The sequence below is a fragment of the Nicotiana tomentosiformis genome, chromosome 10 (genome assembly GCF_000390325.3).
Source record: "Nicotiana tomentosiformis chromosome 10, ASM39032v3, whole genome shotgun sequence".
In the NCBI taxonomy this organism is placed as follows: domain Eukaryota; kingdom Viridiplantae; phylum Streptophyta; class Magnoliopsida; order Solanales; family Solanaceae; genus Nicotiana; species Nicotiana tomentosiformis.
In genome coordinates, this window is record NC_090821.1 from 46,774,687 (window position 1) to 46,792,512 (window position 17,826).

At 40.7% G+C, this 17,826-nt stretch overlaps 1 protein-coding gene across 1 annotated transcript; it reads right to left on the reverse strand.

The window, feature by feature from the left end:
• Positions 1–4,489: 4,489 nt before the first annotated feature.
• Positions 4,490–10,605, reverse strand: LOC138900117 (uncharacterized). Its single transcript, XM_070186824.1, has 4 exons — positions 10,038–10,605; positions 6,149–6,259; positions 5,377–5,711; positions 4,490–4,657 (listed from the first exon to the last, which is right to left on the reverse strand). The coding sequence occupies exons 1-4, from the start codon at positions 10,603–10,605 to the stop codon at positions 4,490–4,492; spliced, it is 1,182 nt and encodes a 393-aa protein (XP_070042925.1).
• Between the last annotated feature and the right edge of the window lie 7,221 nt (positions 10,606–17,826).

Consider the following 17,826-nt stretch of genomic DNA (forward strand, 5'->3'; position numbering starts at 1 on the left):
CAATCCAAGCAAAACTTAAAATTTTGCCTAGAAACACATTCGGGGCAAGTTCTAGACCATTTGCGCAGGTACTTGGACTTGCAACAAAAATATCTCACCTCTCATGCAGCTGGATTGTTAAAGAAAAATAGAGTCGAGGGCCCACAATGACCTTATTCAAGATTGAAAATCACTATGGCTCGACTAAACCACTCGATGATTGCCTAAGTCAACACAAGAGTCACAAGGTCACTGACTAGAGCTATTTCTTTTTCAAAAACCTTGTTTTTAACCATAAGTACATAGTTAAGTGTGTTGGTTCCAAGTGAAGCATGTTTGACTCTTCGAGCTTGGCTCAATTAGGTCTTTTTATTCATTATTACTACTATTCTTACTTAATAACCAAAAATAGACTCAATCCCTTAAGAAGGTTGTCACACCATCCATAATTGGGAAGAATCACTCGGTTCACACAAAAAGTTACCTTTGGAAAGAACTGTGGCATTAAGAAAACCAAAGGCTTATTGACCACTAAAAACATAAAAAGAAGCTACAAAATTAAAAAGAAGTTATTAGACTAAACAAGAAGCTACTGAATTAAACATTGACTAATAAGAAAACAAAATAAAGAAGCTACAAAGAATAAATGAATATACATAATGAGAGAGGAAAAGAGAAAATACATACATCAATAGAGGGAGAGAAGAATATATACATAATTCAAAGAAAAATAAAAGAAAATGTTATCAGTTATTACAAACCATATGTCAAATTATCCAAATATCAAATAGACTCCACCCCCCGAATAAAAATAAGCATTGTCTTCAATGCTTAACAAAATAAGAATAAGGAAAGGTAAGAGTAAAGAGGACTCCCTATGTGGCCTTGGACATCTCTGTGTCCATAGCAGCATCACCGCCCTCAGTCTCCTCTAACTAGATCTCATCATCCCCGGTTCTGGGAGTAACTGGGTTGGTGAACATCTGGCACACCACCTCAGCAGTGTTGGCAGCCATGTCTGGCTCCTTAGAATGGCCAGCTGGTGCCACAGGAATAGGTGGTGCTGCTGGAGATACTGATGCTGGTGGGTCTGACCCTATGAGCAAATCGAATGGAAGCTCCCCAGCTGTTGCTATCTTGGTCACCTCTATCCTCAACATATCAACTAATTTCTTGGACGCTTGAGATTTTCTCATTTTCTTTTCCTGCTTCCCCAGCTCCTCAATCACTGATCCATGTGCTACCAAGGTGTTCATGATGGTGGTCTGGTTCTCCAAGATCTTCTTCAATGTGTCCTCCACTGTCGAAGGAATCTAGGGTGCCAGGATGGATGACTGTGCTGCAACAGTACTGGATATGTCAGTCAACTTTGTTGTGGCTGTATGCATCCAGTTGTTGAGGCTCGCCAGTGTTTGGGAGACCCGCATCGCAGATAGTGGATGAGTGGGCATGGGCACCGGCTTCAAAATCGATGTGGAAGGCACTGATGCTGAATGACCTGAAGAAAGAGGTGGAGGCATAGTTGCTGCACTATTAGAAGGATCTGCTGAAGTAGATGGCACGTCAACTGTCCTAGCAGCTACCCCGACAGGCACATCAGATTGGTCTGCAGTAGTAGAGGGCTGACCCTTCTTCTTTGGGTTTCCACCATCCATCAACGAATACCACGAGAAAGGCTTCTTCGCCCTCACCTTGGTGTCAAAATCCCTTGGTTCCACTCCCACATCTGTGAGGTACTCAGTGATAGTGTTGGGATACGGGTAGGAGGTGTCACCTTGTCTGGAAACCAAGGACATGTTGACCGACATCACGGTACCCACATTGATTGGGTACCCGGCCATGATCGAGGCGACTAGCACTGCTCGCGGGATTGGTAGATTTGTTTCATTCCGGCATGGGTCTATTCTGCTACACACAAACGTCTGCCATCCCTTTGCCTCAAAATTCAGGGTGTTCCGCTGAATTGGAATCCCTGGTGTGATCTATGGTGGTAGTGGTCCCGGAGCTGCCAGAAGCTCAGTTAGCCATGGGCGAGCTGCATCGCCCATAGCCAGCTTTTCCAAGTATTGCACCGGCTCCACATCCTCAAACCCTAAGTATGTGTTCAGGGTGGTCTGGTCAAACCTCACTTTCAGATTTCTTACATTCGTCACTTTGGTCCCCTTCTTTATGTGTGCCAGATTGGCGTAAATTTCCCGTACCAAGTACTCTTTGGCATCTACCATATCTTGAGTGAACCATGTCCACCCCTTCCTCTCTCCGAACTGCCTCAGCACTGCTGGGTTGTATTTCTCAAGGTCTTTCGACAAGAATTGATGCTCAAGGGTGAGCAATCTCAACGGCCACTACTCTCGGAACCTATTGAATGCAGTTAGACTGACAAACCTATCTTCCCAGATTTCTTTCTTCTTCGGACTCTCAAGCCCAGCAACTCTGGTATCGCCCCCTCCGCCATCATCTGGGATATCATCCAAATCCACTGTATTAGCTGGTACGTTGGGGGCATGTGTAGATGAAGGCTCCGAAGCCTGACTGTTCCCTTGAGACCCCTCAGAATTTCTCTCAGAAGAGGTATGCTCATTTCTCAATTGGTATCTGTCTGAAGGCTGTTGTGGCTGTTATTGCACGACAAGCTGCTCTTGCACTGAATTGCCCTCCGATGCTTCCATAGACGGGGCATATGAACTTGATTCGGAGGGCTCAGGCTGTCTACCTCGGTCGGTTGTGGTTTTCTTACTGATTACTTTTTGGAGGGTGAGGGGTAAAGTGCTTTTGCCTCTGCCCCTGGAAGGTTCACCCCTCCCCTTTGATGTATCACCACGACCACGTGATCTAACCATATTGTGCACAAAATAACAGTAAGAGTCAGTTCTAGTTCAAGTGCACGTAAGTAGAAAATTTGCAGAACAAAACATGTCGCAGGGTAGGGAAATGCGGTCCGCACAATTACAAGTGCGGCCGCAGGTCTGGTTATGCAGACCACACAATTTGAAAGTGTGGCCGCAGAAATGAAATCGCAGTCCGCACAATCGCACATCTGAAGTGCGGACCGCACATTTTTGAGTGCGGCCACACATTGAAGTCCTTAAAACTGGCAATTCTCTAAAGACAGAGAATGCCCCGATCTGGGGCCGCACACATTTTTCTGCGGCCACGATGGAATTTCTGCGGACCGCAAAATTTCAAGTGCGGTCTGCACTTTTGCCTAACCAAATGCCCTAAGCATGCAATTCTGCGGATCGCACAATTCCTTGTTCGGCCGCACATTTCAAAATCAAATCGGGCACAATGCTTTAGGGCTTCAATATTTTTGTTGTTGCACAAATTAGATATGGTAGAAGCAATTAAAAATGATAAACCAATTACCCATTCCCCAAATGGCAACTAAGAGTTTACCAAACACAATCTACAACCCACATGGATATGAATTTGACAGATGGTCTAAAAATAACTAACAAATTATGAACCAAATTAAGAAAATTGAAAAATTCTTAGATGCTTTGAACATACCAATGATGAAATGGTGTTAAGGAAGGATCAAAGGTGTTGAATTAAGTGTCAGATGAGTGAATCAGTCGAGTGCACTATTTTTGTCTTTGTTTTAATTTCTCAGAGTTTGTAAAGTTTCAACAGTAGAGTGAAGCCTACTATTTATTCTTACAGGGTTGGCCAAAATTTCAAGAGACGAGTGCGTCCGCACAATTCCTTCTATGGTCCACACTCTTTTACCTGACGTGCATTTACCCTTTGTTGATCTGCGGTCCGCATAATTCCTTGTGCGACCGCATATTCTGGTGCGGACCGCAGATTTCCTTGTGCGGCCGCATAATGGACATTTCTTTGACAAATAAACTTCAGAGAGTGTGCAATTTTTCATCTCAAGTTGTGCGGTCCACACAAGAATTGTGTGGCCGCAGCTCCTTTTTTGTTGTGGCGTTCAAAATTGTACGGTTTGCACTTTTTCCATACTTAGCTAATTTTCCTAAGCACAGTCCATGTAAAGCATAATCATTCCTGCAACACACTTCAAAACCAGTTAGCACAAAATAAGACCTATCTAAAGAAAAAGAAAAAGAATAAGAAAAAGAAACATGGATTTCCTCCCAAGAAGCGCCTGATTTAACGTCGCGGCACGACGCAGATTACATCACTTCAAATGAATCACTGCCACCACGTGGCCATCATCAGCTTGTCCCAAATAATGCTTCACCCGGTAACCATTGACTTGGAATACCTTATCACTTTTGTTCTTCAAGTTCAATGCACCAAAAGGTGTCACACCCATAATTTCAAAGGGACCACTCCATTTGGATTTCAACTTTCCAGGAAACATCTTCAATCGTGAGTTGAACAACAAAACAAGATCACCCACCTTGAATTCCATGTTTCGTATGTATTTGTCATGAAGTTACTTCATTCTTTCTTTGTACAAGGACGAACTTGCATATGCATGGTACCAAAATTCATCTAATTTATTCAAATGTGCAACCTGCAAGGTGGCAGCTGCATCTCAATCAAGATTTAATTTCTTTAAAGCCCACATGGCCTTGTGCTCAAGTTTCACCGGAAGATGACAAGCTTTGCCAAACACCAACCGGTATGGAGACATCCCGATAGGAGTTTTGAAAGCAATCCGATAAGCCCATAGTGCATCATCAAGCTTCTTTGACAAATCTGTCTGATTAACATTCACTGTTTTGGACAAAATACTCTTTATCTCCCGGTTGGAGACTTCCACTTGACCGCTTGCTTGAGGGTGATAGGGAGTCGTAACTTTATGAGTGACACCATACTTTCTAAGCAAGGTGTCAAAAGCTTTGTTTCAAAAATGTGACCCCCATCGCTTATGATAGCCCGTAGAGTACCAAATCTTGTGAAAATGTTCTTCTTTAAAAATGCCACCACACTTCTTTCTTCAATGTTGGGTAGAGCAACGGCCTCAACCCATTTTGACACATAATCAACAGCTACCAAGATGTAGGTGTTTCTACAAGAACTCACAAAGAGACCCATGAAGTCAATATCCCACACATCGAAAATATCAATCTCCAAAATGGTGGTGAGGGGCATTTCATTTTTCTTTGAGATTCCACTGGCCCTTTGACATTCATCACAATGCTTGACGAGATCACTTGCATCCTTGTAAAGAGTGGGCTAATAGAACCTGCAACTTAACACTTTGGCCGCCGTTGTTGCTCCACCATGGTGACAACCATATGACGAAGAATGACAAGCCCCAAAAATTTCACATTGTTCCTCCTCCGATACACATCTTCTAATCACTCCATCCGTACAAATTCGAAAAAGGTATGGTTCATCCCAATAATAGTCTTGACAATCCCGTTTGAGCTTATTCCTTTGGTTTGAAGAGAACTCATCCAGGATGATACCACTCACAAGAAAATTTGCTAGATCCCCGAACCAGGGCACCTCTTTCATTGAAATGGCTAAGAGTTGCTCATCGGGGAAGGAGTCATTGATTTCAATGCCATCATGCGACCTCCCCTCCTCCAAGTGGGACAAGTGGTCCGCCACTTGGTTTTCACTTCCTTTTCGATCTTGGATGTCTATGTCAAACTCTTGCAACAAAAGCACCCATCTCATCAACCGGGCTTTGGAATCTTTCTTACTCATAAGGTAACGAAGTGCCGCATGATCCGTGTGGACAATCACTTTTGCACCCATCAAGTATGGGTGGAACTTCTCAATAGCAAACACAATGGCAAGGAGCTCTTTTTTCGGTCACAGTGTAATTGACTTGGGCATCATTCATTGTCTTACTAGATAGTTGAATGGATGAAAGATCTTGTTGATATGTTGCCCCAAAATGCTCCAACCGCCACATCACTAGCATCACACATGAGCTCAAAAGGAATGCTCCAATTCGGGGTGGTGATAATGGGAGTAGTTGTCAACTTGAACTTGAGCAATTCGAATGCTCTCATGCAATCATCATTGAAGTGAAATTTAACATCTTTATCCAAAAGCTTGCACAAGGGGTTCATCACCTTGGAAAAATCCTTTATGAAACGCTGGTAAAACCCCGCGTGACCCAAGAAACTTCTCACGCCCTTCACAGATGTTGGAGGTGAAAGTTTAGAAATCACCTCTATTTTCGCCTTGTCGACCTCTATTCCCTTCTTTGAAATTTTGTGGCCAAGGAAAATACCTTCCTTGACCATGAAATGGCATTTCTCCCAATTCAACACCAAGTTTGTTTCTTCACACCTTGCCAAAACCTTATCCAAATTTGCCAAGCAATCATCAAAGGAATCCCTGACTACCAAAAAGTCATCCATGAAGACTTAAAGGTAGTCCTCTACCATATCCGTAAAGATCGCCATCATACACCGTTGAAAAGTTGCCGGTGCATTGCATAAGCCAAATGGCATCCACTTGAAAGCGAAAGTTCCATAGGGACAAGTGAAGGTTGTTTTCTCTTGATCTTCCGGGGAAATAAGGATTTGATTGTAGCCTGAATATCCATCTAGAAAGTAATAGAATACCCGACTGGCCAACCTATCAGCATTTGGTCAAGAAAGGGTAATGGGAAATGGTCTTTCATTGTGACTTTGTTTAGCTTCCGATAGTCCATACACACTCTCCACCCGGTCACCGCTATCGTTGGAATCAACTCGTTCTTATCATTGGTGACCAAAGTTATGGCCTCCTTCTTTGGAATGCATTGCACCGGAGAAGTCCACTGTCACACCCCGAACCTAGGAGCGAGACAAGTACTCGGTGCCTCACCTAACCTAGCGTACCAAATTGCGACTAAGGGACTCTGAACACATAATGTCATACTTTGGCCATGGGGCCACCTTGCAAGACAATTTGCGAAGCAAAATATAAAACTGAATGGAAACTAGCGCTAACTAAACATCAATATAAAGCTAGGCTGAAAAGGCCGTCATAGCTACTACAGCTGACAAACCACCAAATTATACATACCAGGCCTACAAACCCAACATACTGCACTAACCAACAGGATATGTCTACAAGCCTCTACTGATAGATATATTGTGATCGGAACAGGGCCCCGACCTACCCATATTATATATATAAATACATACATAAGATGCACACAAAAACCTAGACCCGATAACTCCGAAGGTTGTGGAGCTTACCGATCAGGCTAAACTCTGGAAACACCTACTGAGGAGGTCTACTCGTCTGTCTATCTGAACCTGCATGTATGAAATGCAGCGTCCCCGGAAAAGGGACGTCAGTACGAAATAATGTACCGAGTATGTAAGGCAATAACATAACTGAAAATCGAAACTGAACTGATAATATAATAACTGGAAGTAACTGGGAGTCAAAGATGATCTGGAGATATACTTACCTGCTGATACTGACTCAACTCCTTCAATATAGTAAGTAAAATAATTGTACGGCCTTATAAGGCTCGGTATATATAACTGCTCTGCCATAGTAGGCTCGCTCATAGGCGCTCGGCCATACTAGGCTATGTATCTCGACCATGCTGGGCTCGCTCATAGGCGCTCGGCCACAGTAGGCTCGGTATATAACTTTCCATCTGATCAGAGGTTGCCCAATAGGGGCCTGCCCATCGATTATAGCTCGATGGTAATGAAAATACTGTAATACTGTATATATAGGCTTGCTGCTCTCTTGACTGGAAGAAGACAATACTAAAATTGAATATAGAGTCTCGATAAGGAATAATATTGTAACTTATGAGACTAGAATAGTGTGAATAAATTCATGAATATGAACTTCTCTTTTTGTCTCATTACTAACACATGTAGCTACGAGATCATGCCAAAATGAAGGAAGGCTTAGCCTTAACATACCTTATCACAATCTTTCCAATCACCAAGTTGAACTCACCTCTTCGCACCTTAATCTACAAGAATGATAATAATACTATCGTTAAGTTACGAAAGGTACAACTATCGCACAACGAACGACAAACTTATTTTGTATTAAAACGGGCAGCATCTCCCCTATAATCCTTACTTCCTCCAAATTCAAGATAACACCAACAATACAAGAACAGAACAATAACAACATATATACATCATTTTCCAGCCCTATATACACCATCAAATACTACAAAATAGCCCAACACACCCCAATCTCTTCGTACACAAAACGACCACCGTAGTAGTGTCAAACGACCCGAAAATGTTATGACGAACGACCAGCCAACCACCCTACATTTATATGGTGTTTATAAACCCCCTTCCTCCTCCAAAACTCCACAAAATAGTAGTAAAACACGCAGCCCAACAGCAACACAAAACAGTCCACAAAACAGTCCGCTACAAGTGAATAACTCGAACTCACGGCTTCCGATCACCGTCCCGTGAGTTCTTACAAGTATAGAACGACTTACCATGAATTTACAGAAGAAATATTGGATGAAAGAGAGCAGTAAACTCACCTTATTTTTTGGATAACTCAGCTCTTATCTTGGTTCTTCAAACTCTAGGTTTTACCTCCAATTGGAACTTGAAAGGGAGAGAAAATCAATTAGGGCTTGTGGAAAATTTTTGGGAGGATTCTTTGCAGAGCTTATGTCTGGTTATTATGCTCTATTTTAAGTCTAATATATGAAGAAAATAGGCCCTTAAAAGGCCTCTTTGGATGACCCGAAATGGCCCATTTTTGGGCTTTCATTTAAGCAAGTAGGTGACACACCTACTTGTCACCTAGCAGCTTGCGCAGTATCGCACAAATGCCCATATCTTTCTACTCCAATATCGTATTGACAAACGGTTTAATGCGTTGGAAAATAGACTCATAGATATTTAATTTGATGGGTGGAACACCCCATAACTCTAAGTATATTGGGAGAAAATCGCAGTTACATTTGACCCAAAGTTTCAGTAAAACTTATGAATGTAACTTGTGATGACTTTCATCGACTTTTGTTCCACAACTCGCTTGACTTCAAAACATAACACACGGATGTCATACGACTAATATAAATCATAACATAATCTCCTTATCATGTTAATCACCCTAGTCTCACCCCAAAGGTACATGTTATAACATTTCCAACTTGTCGACTTTCGACGAAACATTGTTTTATTTAATTGCTTTAGCTTCTGAACTGTCCAACCCTCTTTGTACTTGTTGTTCATGATCTTCAATATTTGTAACCTCAGAGGTAACATGATTAACTTACTTTATATACTTTTAAATATTATCTCATTTTTGGTCCTACATTAGTTTGCTTACGACGCATTTTTACGTACGAAAATATAGGGTGTAACATCACTCCCCCCTTGGGAACATTCGTCCTCGAATGTTTACTCTTAGAGACTTTGGAAAATTTTGCCAAAGTATCCTTCGTACACTAGGTTAAAACCAACCTGCACGTAGCCAGAAACATACTATGCATGCCACATATGGCCAATCTTTATAAATAGCAGCAATTTGCCTCACCGACCGTAAATCATAAATATTGAAAGTGAAAAATAAAAGCTTACCTGATGACCTGCTAGCCTACATAGAGCTATGTTGTAGCGTCCCATCTCGAACCATATCTTCAGTTTGAAATAGGTGGGGGTATTTAGACTTCATTTCTTCCTCCGATTCCCACGTCATCTCTTCTACATTCTTGCTCCTCCATAAAACCTTTACGGAAGCTACCTCCTTATTTCGTAGATTGCGGATTTGTCGGTCTAGGATGGCAACTGGAATTTCCTCATATGACAAGTCCTCTGTAATCTGTACATCATCCGTGGGCACCACTCGGGTAGGATCGCCAATGCACTTCCGTAGCATAGATACGTGAAAAACCGGATGGACAGACTCCAATTCTGAGGGCAACTCTAACTCATAAGCTAGTTGGCCCACTCTCCGAATGATCCTATAAGAATAATCGGCACCTCATAGTCCACTTCACAATCAAGAATCATAAAATTCGCCGGGAGAATGAACTTGTCAACCCGAACCAATACATCCTCAATCACCCCCAACGGTCTCTTCATTGTAAGGTCAGCCATTTGTAATCTCATAGATGTGGGTTTTGGTTGCCCAATTTCCAATGTTTTGAAAACCGAATAGGGCATTCAAGTTGATACTCGCCCCAAGGTCACAGAGAGCTTTTGCAAATTTGGCACTTCCAATGGTACAAGGAATTGTGAAAGCATAAGGATCTTCCAACTTTGGATCCATCGAATGCACGATTGCACTCACTTGGTGAGTGACTTTGATAGTTTCAAAATTTATCAATCTCTTCTTTGTCACCAAGTCTTTCATAAACTTAGCATATCCGGGCATTTTCTCCAAAGCTTCAACTAATGGCACATTTATAGAGAGACTTTTCATCATATAAATGAACTTCTTGAATTGATTCTCGCCATTTTTCTTGGCAAGCCTTTGAGGATAGGGAGGAGGTGTCTTAGGCAATGGTGCCTTAGCTTTTTGCACTACCATTTCCTGTATATCAATCACATGATCCCTAGACGGGTTCACATCCTCTTGAGTATCTTCCACCGTGTCATCAATATCAATTCGCACTTGATCATTTGCTTGCACCACATTGTTCGGGATCTTCTCTTCTTCTACCACTTGCTCATCATCCACAAGTTTCCTTTGGCTTGTGGTAGGTGCATTCTCACCTTTTCCACTTCTTGTAGTATCGGCCATGGCATGCCCCGTAGTGTTCCCACCCTTTGGGTTCACTACCGTATCACTTGGTAGTGCCCCTTTAGGATGAGAATTTAAAGCTTGAGAGATTTGACCCATTTGCACTTCTAAGTTACAGATTGATGTGTTGTGTGAAGCAAGTTGGGCATCAGAATCAGCATTTTTCTCCATCATTTGCTTGAACATGTTCTCAATACGACCCATTTCATTGTTGGAGGAACTAGGACCATGAGAAGGATATGGAGGTGGGTTGCTCGATTGTTGGTACATCGGGGGCCTTTGAAAACCCGACCCCCGATTTCCTTGGTTGTAGTTCCACCCGCCTTGGTTGTTGCCTCCCAATTTCCCTGATTATTATTGTTTTGCCAATTTCCTTGGTTATTGCTTCCACTTCAATTGCCTTGATTGTTTCCACTATTTCAATTGCCTTGATTGCTAGAATTCCAATTTCCTTGATTTTTCGAAGGTCTCCATTGTTTTTGACTAGGGCCTTGGTGGTTGTTTCTTTGCCCTTGAAAGTTGTTCACATATTGGACCTCTTCATCTTGATCATTGTAAGAATCGCCTTGATCAAACCCACTATCATCTTGCACAAAATTGTCCATTCTTTGTTGCACTTATGGACTTCTTGGTCTTCTTTTGTTTACCATCATATTGACTCCCTCTATATCATTGACTTGCCTCGGGTTTTGCACTTGTTGAAGTCGAGCCTTTTCCAATTGGTTCATGGTGGTTGTCAACTCGGCTATTGCTTGCCCATGGTCATGTAACTCTTTATGAAGAAGAATCACATTTGGATCACCTTGTGGGACATTGGCTCTAGATTGCCATGCCGATGAAGTATCCGCCATTTCATCCAAAACCTCACATGCCTCCGCATAAGGTATAGCCATGAAGTTCCCACCGGCAAGTTGATTCACTACACATTGGTTGGTGGTATTGATCCCCCGATAGAAAGTTTGTTGAATCATGTTTTCCGTCATATCATTGTTGGAGCACTCTTTCACCATTGTCCTATATCTTTACTATATCTCGTGTAGTGGTTCATTAGGCTCTTGCTTGAATACTAGAATTTCATCCCGAAGAATATTCATGTGCCCGAGAGAGAAGTACTTTGAAATAAATTTCTCCACAAGTTCATCCCACGTATGAATGGAATGATTTGGCAAACGTTCCAACCAATATAAAGCTTTCCCCCGTAGAAAGAAGGGAAAAAGCCTTAGCCTCAAAGTATCCTCGGAGACATTTGTTTGTTTGCTTCCCCAACACGTATCAACGAACCCATTCAAATGTTTATATGCATTTTGACCCGGTGCACCGGTGAAGAACCCTCGTTGCTCGAGCAAATTGATCATCACATTAGTTATTTGAAAGTTGCCCCCCCCCCCCCAATATTCGGTGGGACTATACCATTTGCATACCCTTCATTCGGTAATACTCGGTGTGGAGCCGCTCATGGTGGAGGTGGGGGTGGAACGGGCACATTGTCTTGAGGCGGTCGGCCTCGCCTATTGGCTTGAGGTTCAAGAGGGACCTCATCCATTACATCATCATCAACGTCCACATCCCCCACGGCTATGTTTCCGAACTCGTTGTTTGCCATCAATGCACCTACAATACTCACACGTTGGTAACAAGGAAGGAAAAGAAGATATTTCAAAAACACACCTAAATATATAGTTAACACCGCTTTTTAGCTCCCCGGCAACGCGCCAAAAATTGATCTCGTCCAATTTCACTCCTCTATTTGAGGATATGAAAACGATCGATGCAATAGTAATACCCAACAAGGAGTCGGGGTCAATTTTTCATAGGGAGCTATGAATGGGTCTTAGGGATATATATTATAGTGTATGAACTTGAATTATCTCAAATTGCACTTCCACAAAATTTGGTCGTTTCTAGGTCTAATTTTAAAATTTTAAACTAAGATTACAAACTAAGAATTTAAACTAGGAAATTGTTTTTGGTTGTTTTTCAAATGATATAAAAGGCCTAAGGCTATGACCTTCACCTAGGTGTTCGCTTAATGTGTTGTAAGCCTTAAAGCTTGTTTTATTGGTCGGGGTGTATTATAGCCATCAACACTCAAATACCCACTCAATACCTCTCGGCCAGAGAGTGATTTTTGCCCAATTTGACTTTCTCAAGTCCAAATGGGTAATGAAAAAAGCAATTGTTAATAAGCTCAAGTCGGGTTTTACTATATCTAGATTCAACCATTTAATTGGGTTTATCAATCTCTCGATTGACCCAATTCTGTGCTAGCCAAGTTTTCCTAGACTAAGTCTCTCTTTCTCAAGTAGAGACCCAGTCAATTAGGCATGAAATAATATTTGCAACCATTAAATCTTCAATTAAAAGCAAGAACAAGGCTAGATAATCAACACCCAACCATAAACAAGCAATAAGTCAAACATCCATCAAGTTCACACACTAGGGTTGGGTCACAACCCTAGTGAAAATCTAGCTACTCATGCTTAAATTAGAAGATAAAGAAGAGGAAGTGATAATTAAAACCATATTAATGACTAAAATGATAAAACTAATATTCAAAAAGCTCAAAATAGCTAAAACTATTAAAATACGCAAAGTAAACGGCTGCTGATGTCAAAAGTTCCCAAAAATTGTCCTAAAAAAGTAAAACTATTCTATTTATACAGTGCTGAAATTTTCGAACAAAATTGCCCTTTCAGAGGTTCTGCGGCCGCATAATTCCATGTGCGGTCCGCACTTTTCTTCAGCTTGGCAGGATTGGACTTTTGCGGCCGTACAATTCTGAACCGCGACCGCATCTTTCTCTTTATGCGGTCCGCACATTTCTGAGTGCGGCCGCACATGGCTCTTCTACGGACCACACAAATGCAGTTGCGGCCACACAGCTGATCTTCTGCGGCCGCACAATAATTGTGCCGTCTGCACTTCCTTTTAGCTTGAAATGAGAACTCTCTGAGCTTTTGATCTTGCTTAGCTTCTGCGGCCGCACATTTCATGTGCGTACCGCACTTTGCACTTGTCTCTGATAAGCTTTCCTTCACAATCTGCGGCCGCAGATGATATTCTGCGGTCCGTACTTTGAGCTTCTGTGTCTATTTTTGTTCTTGAGTTCATATCAGTCCTTCATGAGTTGGATTTCATCTTAGTGGCTCATTTTCCAATACTTCTGCAATTAAGCATATTGTATCAGTTTTCGGAAACATAATTAAACGCTTTTGGACTAAAACGAAAGCTAAAAGGCGCTAATAAGTAGTCAAAATCCCTACTTATCAGGCTTGTAAAATGCAACTTTTCAGTTTCCCTTCACACGTCTCTCCAAGAATCGAGGCGTCCTATCAAACTCTTTTAACCCTTTCTCCCTCGATAATATCTTCTATTCTCTCAAACAAACTCAATCTTTATCTCTTCGTTCTCTTTTACTCATGGCCAAAACCAAACCCTCTCCTTCTTCCTTCATACCCAGAAGAAGCCATCGCTTCAAGAAAACCAAAACTGATCCCATTGATGTAAAATCCTCAGAAAGCATAGATCATCTACTAACCGAGGAAGATTCTAGTGATTCTCAAGAAGACACTCTCATCTCCCAAAAAAGGGCGGAAAAATGACCAATGGAGTCCATCCCTAAACAATCTTCTCAGAAAAAGGGAAAAACTGAAAGTGTAGAGTTTGGCCCTGAAGACAAAATGAACTTCTATGGCCCTGAAGAGAAAGCTAGAGTTTGTTGCCTTCAAAGGAAAGTAGATTGCTTTTGGCCGTACTGTAAGTTTAAAATCTATGCAATACTCTCACTGTGATGTTATGTCTGTTTTTGGAACTCAGAAACTTGTCTCTCTATTTGCTATTGTTGGTGATACTGTCGATGAAGAGTCTATGCGTATGTTTTATGCAAATCTATTTGTGAATGATAAAAATGATCTAGAATCCATGGTCTTAGGAACTCGTATCACTCTTGACTCTTATCAGTTTGAGAAAATCTTTGCAACAAAGTTTGTTGGGTACAATTTCTTTGTGCAACACTCCTGGCCAGAAAATTTTGAAGTGTCGTTTAAGGAAGCCAAAAATGTGTTGTCTGAAAACCCCCCTGATATTGGTCCAAAAAAATTGAAATTTGAACACCATGTCGCCCACATTATTGCTACCCCGTACTGGTTCAGATGTGTTCGTTCTGTATTGTTTGGTAAATGGGAAAGTTATCAACTGGTTTTCCTGGGTACGTTAGTACATGCTTGAAAGCATCAGGGATGTATCATCTTCTGCGAACAGTTTGCCCTATGGTTTACTAATCTCTCACATCCTGAAAGTTATGAAAGTGGATATGTCTCTCTATGCTCCTAAAACTATCTCTAGCACCTATGACAAGACTGCCTTTCCATGATAGGATATACCTTGATTGAGGAAACATGGCTTAAGATAGACAAAGCACCGGAGTTCATCCCTCCAGAGCACTGGGGGGATCAAATATGAAGCCAGCAAATCCTCTTCCTTAGATCAGCTACTACTAATGCAGCAAAACATTGCAGGTATCAAGGAATTACTAACCTCTATGCAGGAGCAGGTGGACAAGATCAGGGAAATAACCAAGGAAACTGAAGCAGACGTGGCTAAGTTGAGGATCACTCTCCAAGCCACAAGGAGGCAAGGGATCAGGGCCATACTGAGAAGCTGACCAAAGTCACCAAAGATATTGATGCTTCTTATGACAGTTTCTGCACTAAAGTGATCAACACCCTGAAGTATTTCCTTGGAAGGAATTAAGTGTCTTGGATGCTTAGACAATCTTTTTATTTTGTTTTATGTGATGGTTGTTAAAACTATTTCTTTTGGTTGTGTCTTGGATGAGCAGGTCAGTCGATTATGCTTAGTATAACTACTTAGCTGTATATAATTATTGCCTGCTTAACTAGTGGTATTATTGCAAATTGTTCTTCTTGCTCTTTTTGATTGATGTCAAAGGAGGAGAAGAAGGAAAAAGAGTACAGGTACAAGACATGGGGAGTACACTTGAAAAAGGGAAGTACCCATAAATTAGTCAAACTTTTTTTAGATTATTGTCATCATAAAAAATGGGGAGATTGTTAAGTTTAGAATTTTAATAATGTTCAATAATCTAAAAGAAGCCTTGACTAATGACATCTTTTTGTATGTAGATTTGGTAAACAACGATGTTGATAAAAGGAAAGCAGATCCTATTCAACGGCTATGTATTTTGGACTTTGCTTTACATAAAAAATGAATCAATCAATCAAAGAACAAAGAAGGAAAGTCACTCACCCAGCCTTGTCAAAGATTCCCAAGTGCGCAAGAATGGGAAGAGAGCCAATCAAGGATAGAGATCAAATCTAGAAGAATCTGCAGAAGCCCAAATCAAGGAGGAATGGAGGGAGCAATTCGTCAAGATTAAGAAGGAATCTAGCTACCATTTCAAGCTAGATTCATGAGGCTACTCTTGGGTCTTTCTCTTAGATGTATATGCCTCACAAGGAAAGGACTCCTAAAATTGCTGCCATACAATCCCAGAAGACAAGAAAACAGAAGACTCATCAAGCTATAAAGGAAGAAGCAGAAGAACATCCAAAAATACGCAACTACATCATCTGTTTCTAAGCCTTTCTAATTCTTACTACAAACATTGTATTCTTGAGTCTACAAGTGTCACAAAAGATAGGAATAGTTAGAACACAAACGAGAGTTGTGTCAACATTGAAAAGAATCACTGTTGCTGTATATCGTTGGTGGTGAACGTACTAAAACCATCACTGTTGTAAACATTCATCAAAGATCTAAGAGAACCCTTGTGACCCAAGAGAACTGGACGTAGGTATCACACCGGTATTGAACCGGTATAAAATCTGATATGTCTTCTTTACCTTCCTGTTCCTTTAGTTGATCTCTATTGAAATCGATCACTGCACAAGGTCTAGTCGACTAAACTCATACTTAGTCAACTAAGATTTTTAAATCGATCACTACACAAGGTCTAGTCGACTAAACTCTTACTTAGTCAACTAAGATTTTTAAATCGATTACAATTCACCCCCTCTTGTACTTTCACTTGGATCTTGAAAAATCCTTTCAATTCTTGATGTAAACCTAGAATTTTAGAATTTCTAGGTGTTAGACAATGTCAATCTAATAATTTATAACTTGAATCTTATTGAAAACTTATCTTGGATGGCGTAGAATGATCTTAGCTTAATATCTCCTTAAAAGGAATAAACCTTAACTCTTTAGAGTTTAGAGTGTTAAGAATAAGAAAATTATGTTTTAGGTCTTTTATAGGTCTAGGATAACCATTGGGCACGATTGGGGACCGTTGGCCATGATTGGGGCAATAGTTGGCTATGGTTGGGGCAACCATTGGACACAGTTGGCCGAGACCTTCAGGTCATCCCCTTCATCCCTTGTTGAGATTCGCTACAATTGAGGTAACTATTGCCACAGTTTGGTATGGGCTAAATTGACTGTTTTGCTGGGTTTTTTTAGTAAAAAAGGGTATAACTTCTTATATAAGTATCGGAATAACAAACGGTTTGAAGTTATATAAATTAGACTAAAAAATCTTTCATTTGATATATGTCTTATAACTCAATTCATTATACATTGGGAGATATGATCATATGAAATTAGGACATGTACAACCATATTTGCTTTCTTGAATGTCTACGATTTAAAAAATAAAGAAGATGAGAAAGAATAGACAATTGTATTTAAGCAACAAATGAAAAAGAAGTTAGGTATAAATATACTTTAGGGAGTCGTGATTATACAAGTATTAGCAAAGGGATTCTATGTTTAAAAAATTAGATTTATCCATAACAATATATGATATTTTCAGCATGTTATGTTTTGATCTTCCTTTTTATGGAAAAAAAATTTTCACATAAAAAGAAAAAAGAAAAAAAATCTCCCAAATGGGAATTTTCTAGAAATAGTTAAGAAAAAAGAAACGTGAATATAGAAAAAAAAAGGAAAAAGATGAGTGAAGTTGACAAAGTACGACTAAAAGGAAAAAAAGAAAATTGACAAAAGTACCGACAAACTCAAATCTAAATGTGCTAGGTAGTCCATGTTTGCACGAACGGTAAAGCCTCTCATTCCGTCCAATCGACAGTGGTGCTAAATAGAGCGTGTAAGTCAGCCGCTTTACATTCGCGTGGACAAAAAAGATAGTAAAAAACCGAATACCGAGTGAATTCTTTTTCCACTTGTAGACTTTATAATACG

Coding starts and splice junctions, on each gene's coding strand:
- LOC138900117 (XM_070186824.1), bottom strand. CDS start 10,605: ATGGCCGATACTACAAGAAGTGGAAAAGGTGAGAATGCACCTACCACA. Junction 5,712..6,148: donor CCATTTCATGGTCAAGGAAG/GTATTTTCCTTG, acceptor GACCGAAAAAAG/AGCTCCTTGCCATTGTGTTT. Junction 4,658..5,376: donor GGGATCTAGCAAATTTTCTT/GTGAGTGGTATC, acceptor AATGTTAATCAG/ACAGATTTGTCAAAGAAGCT.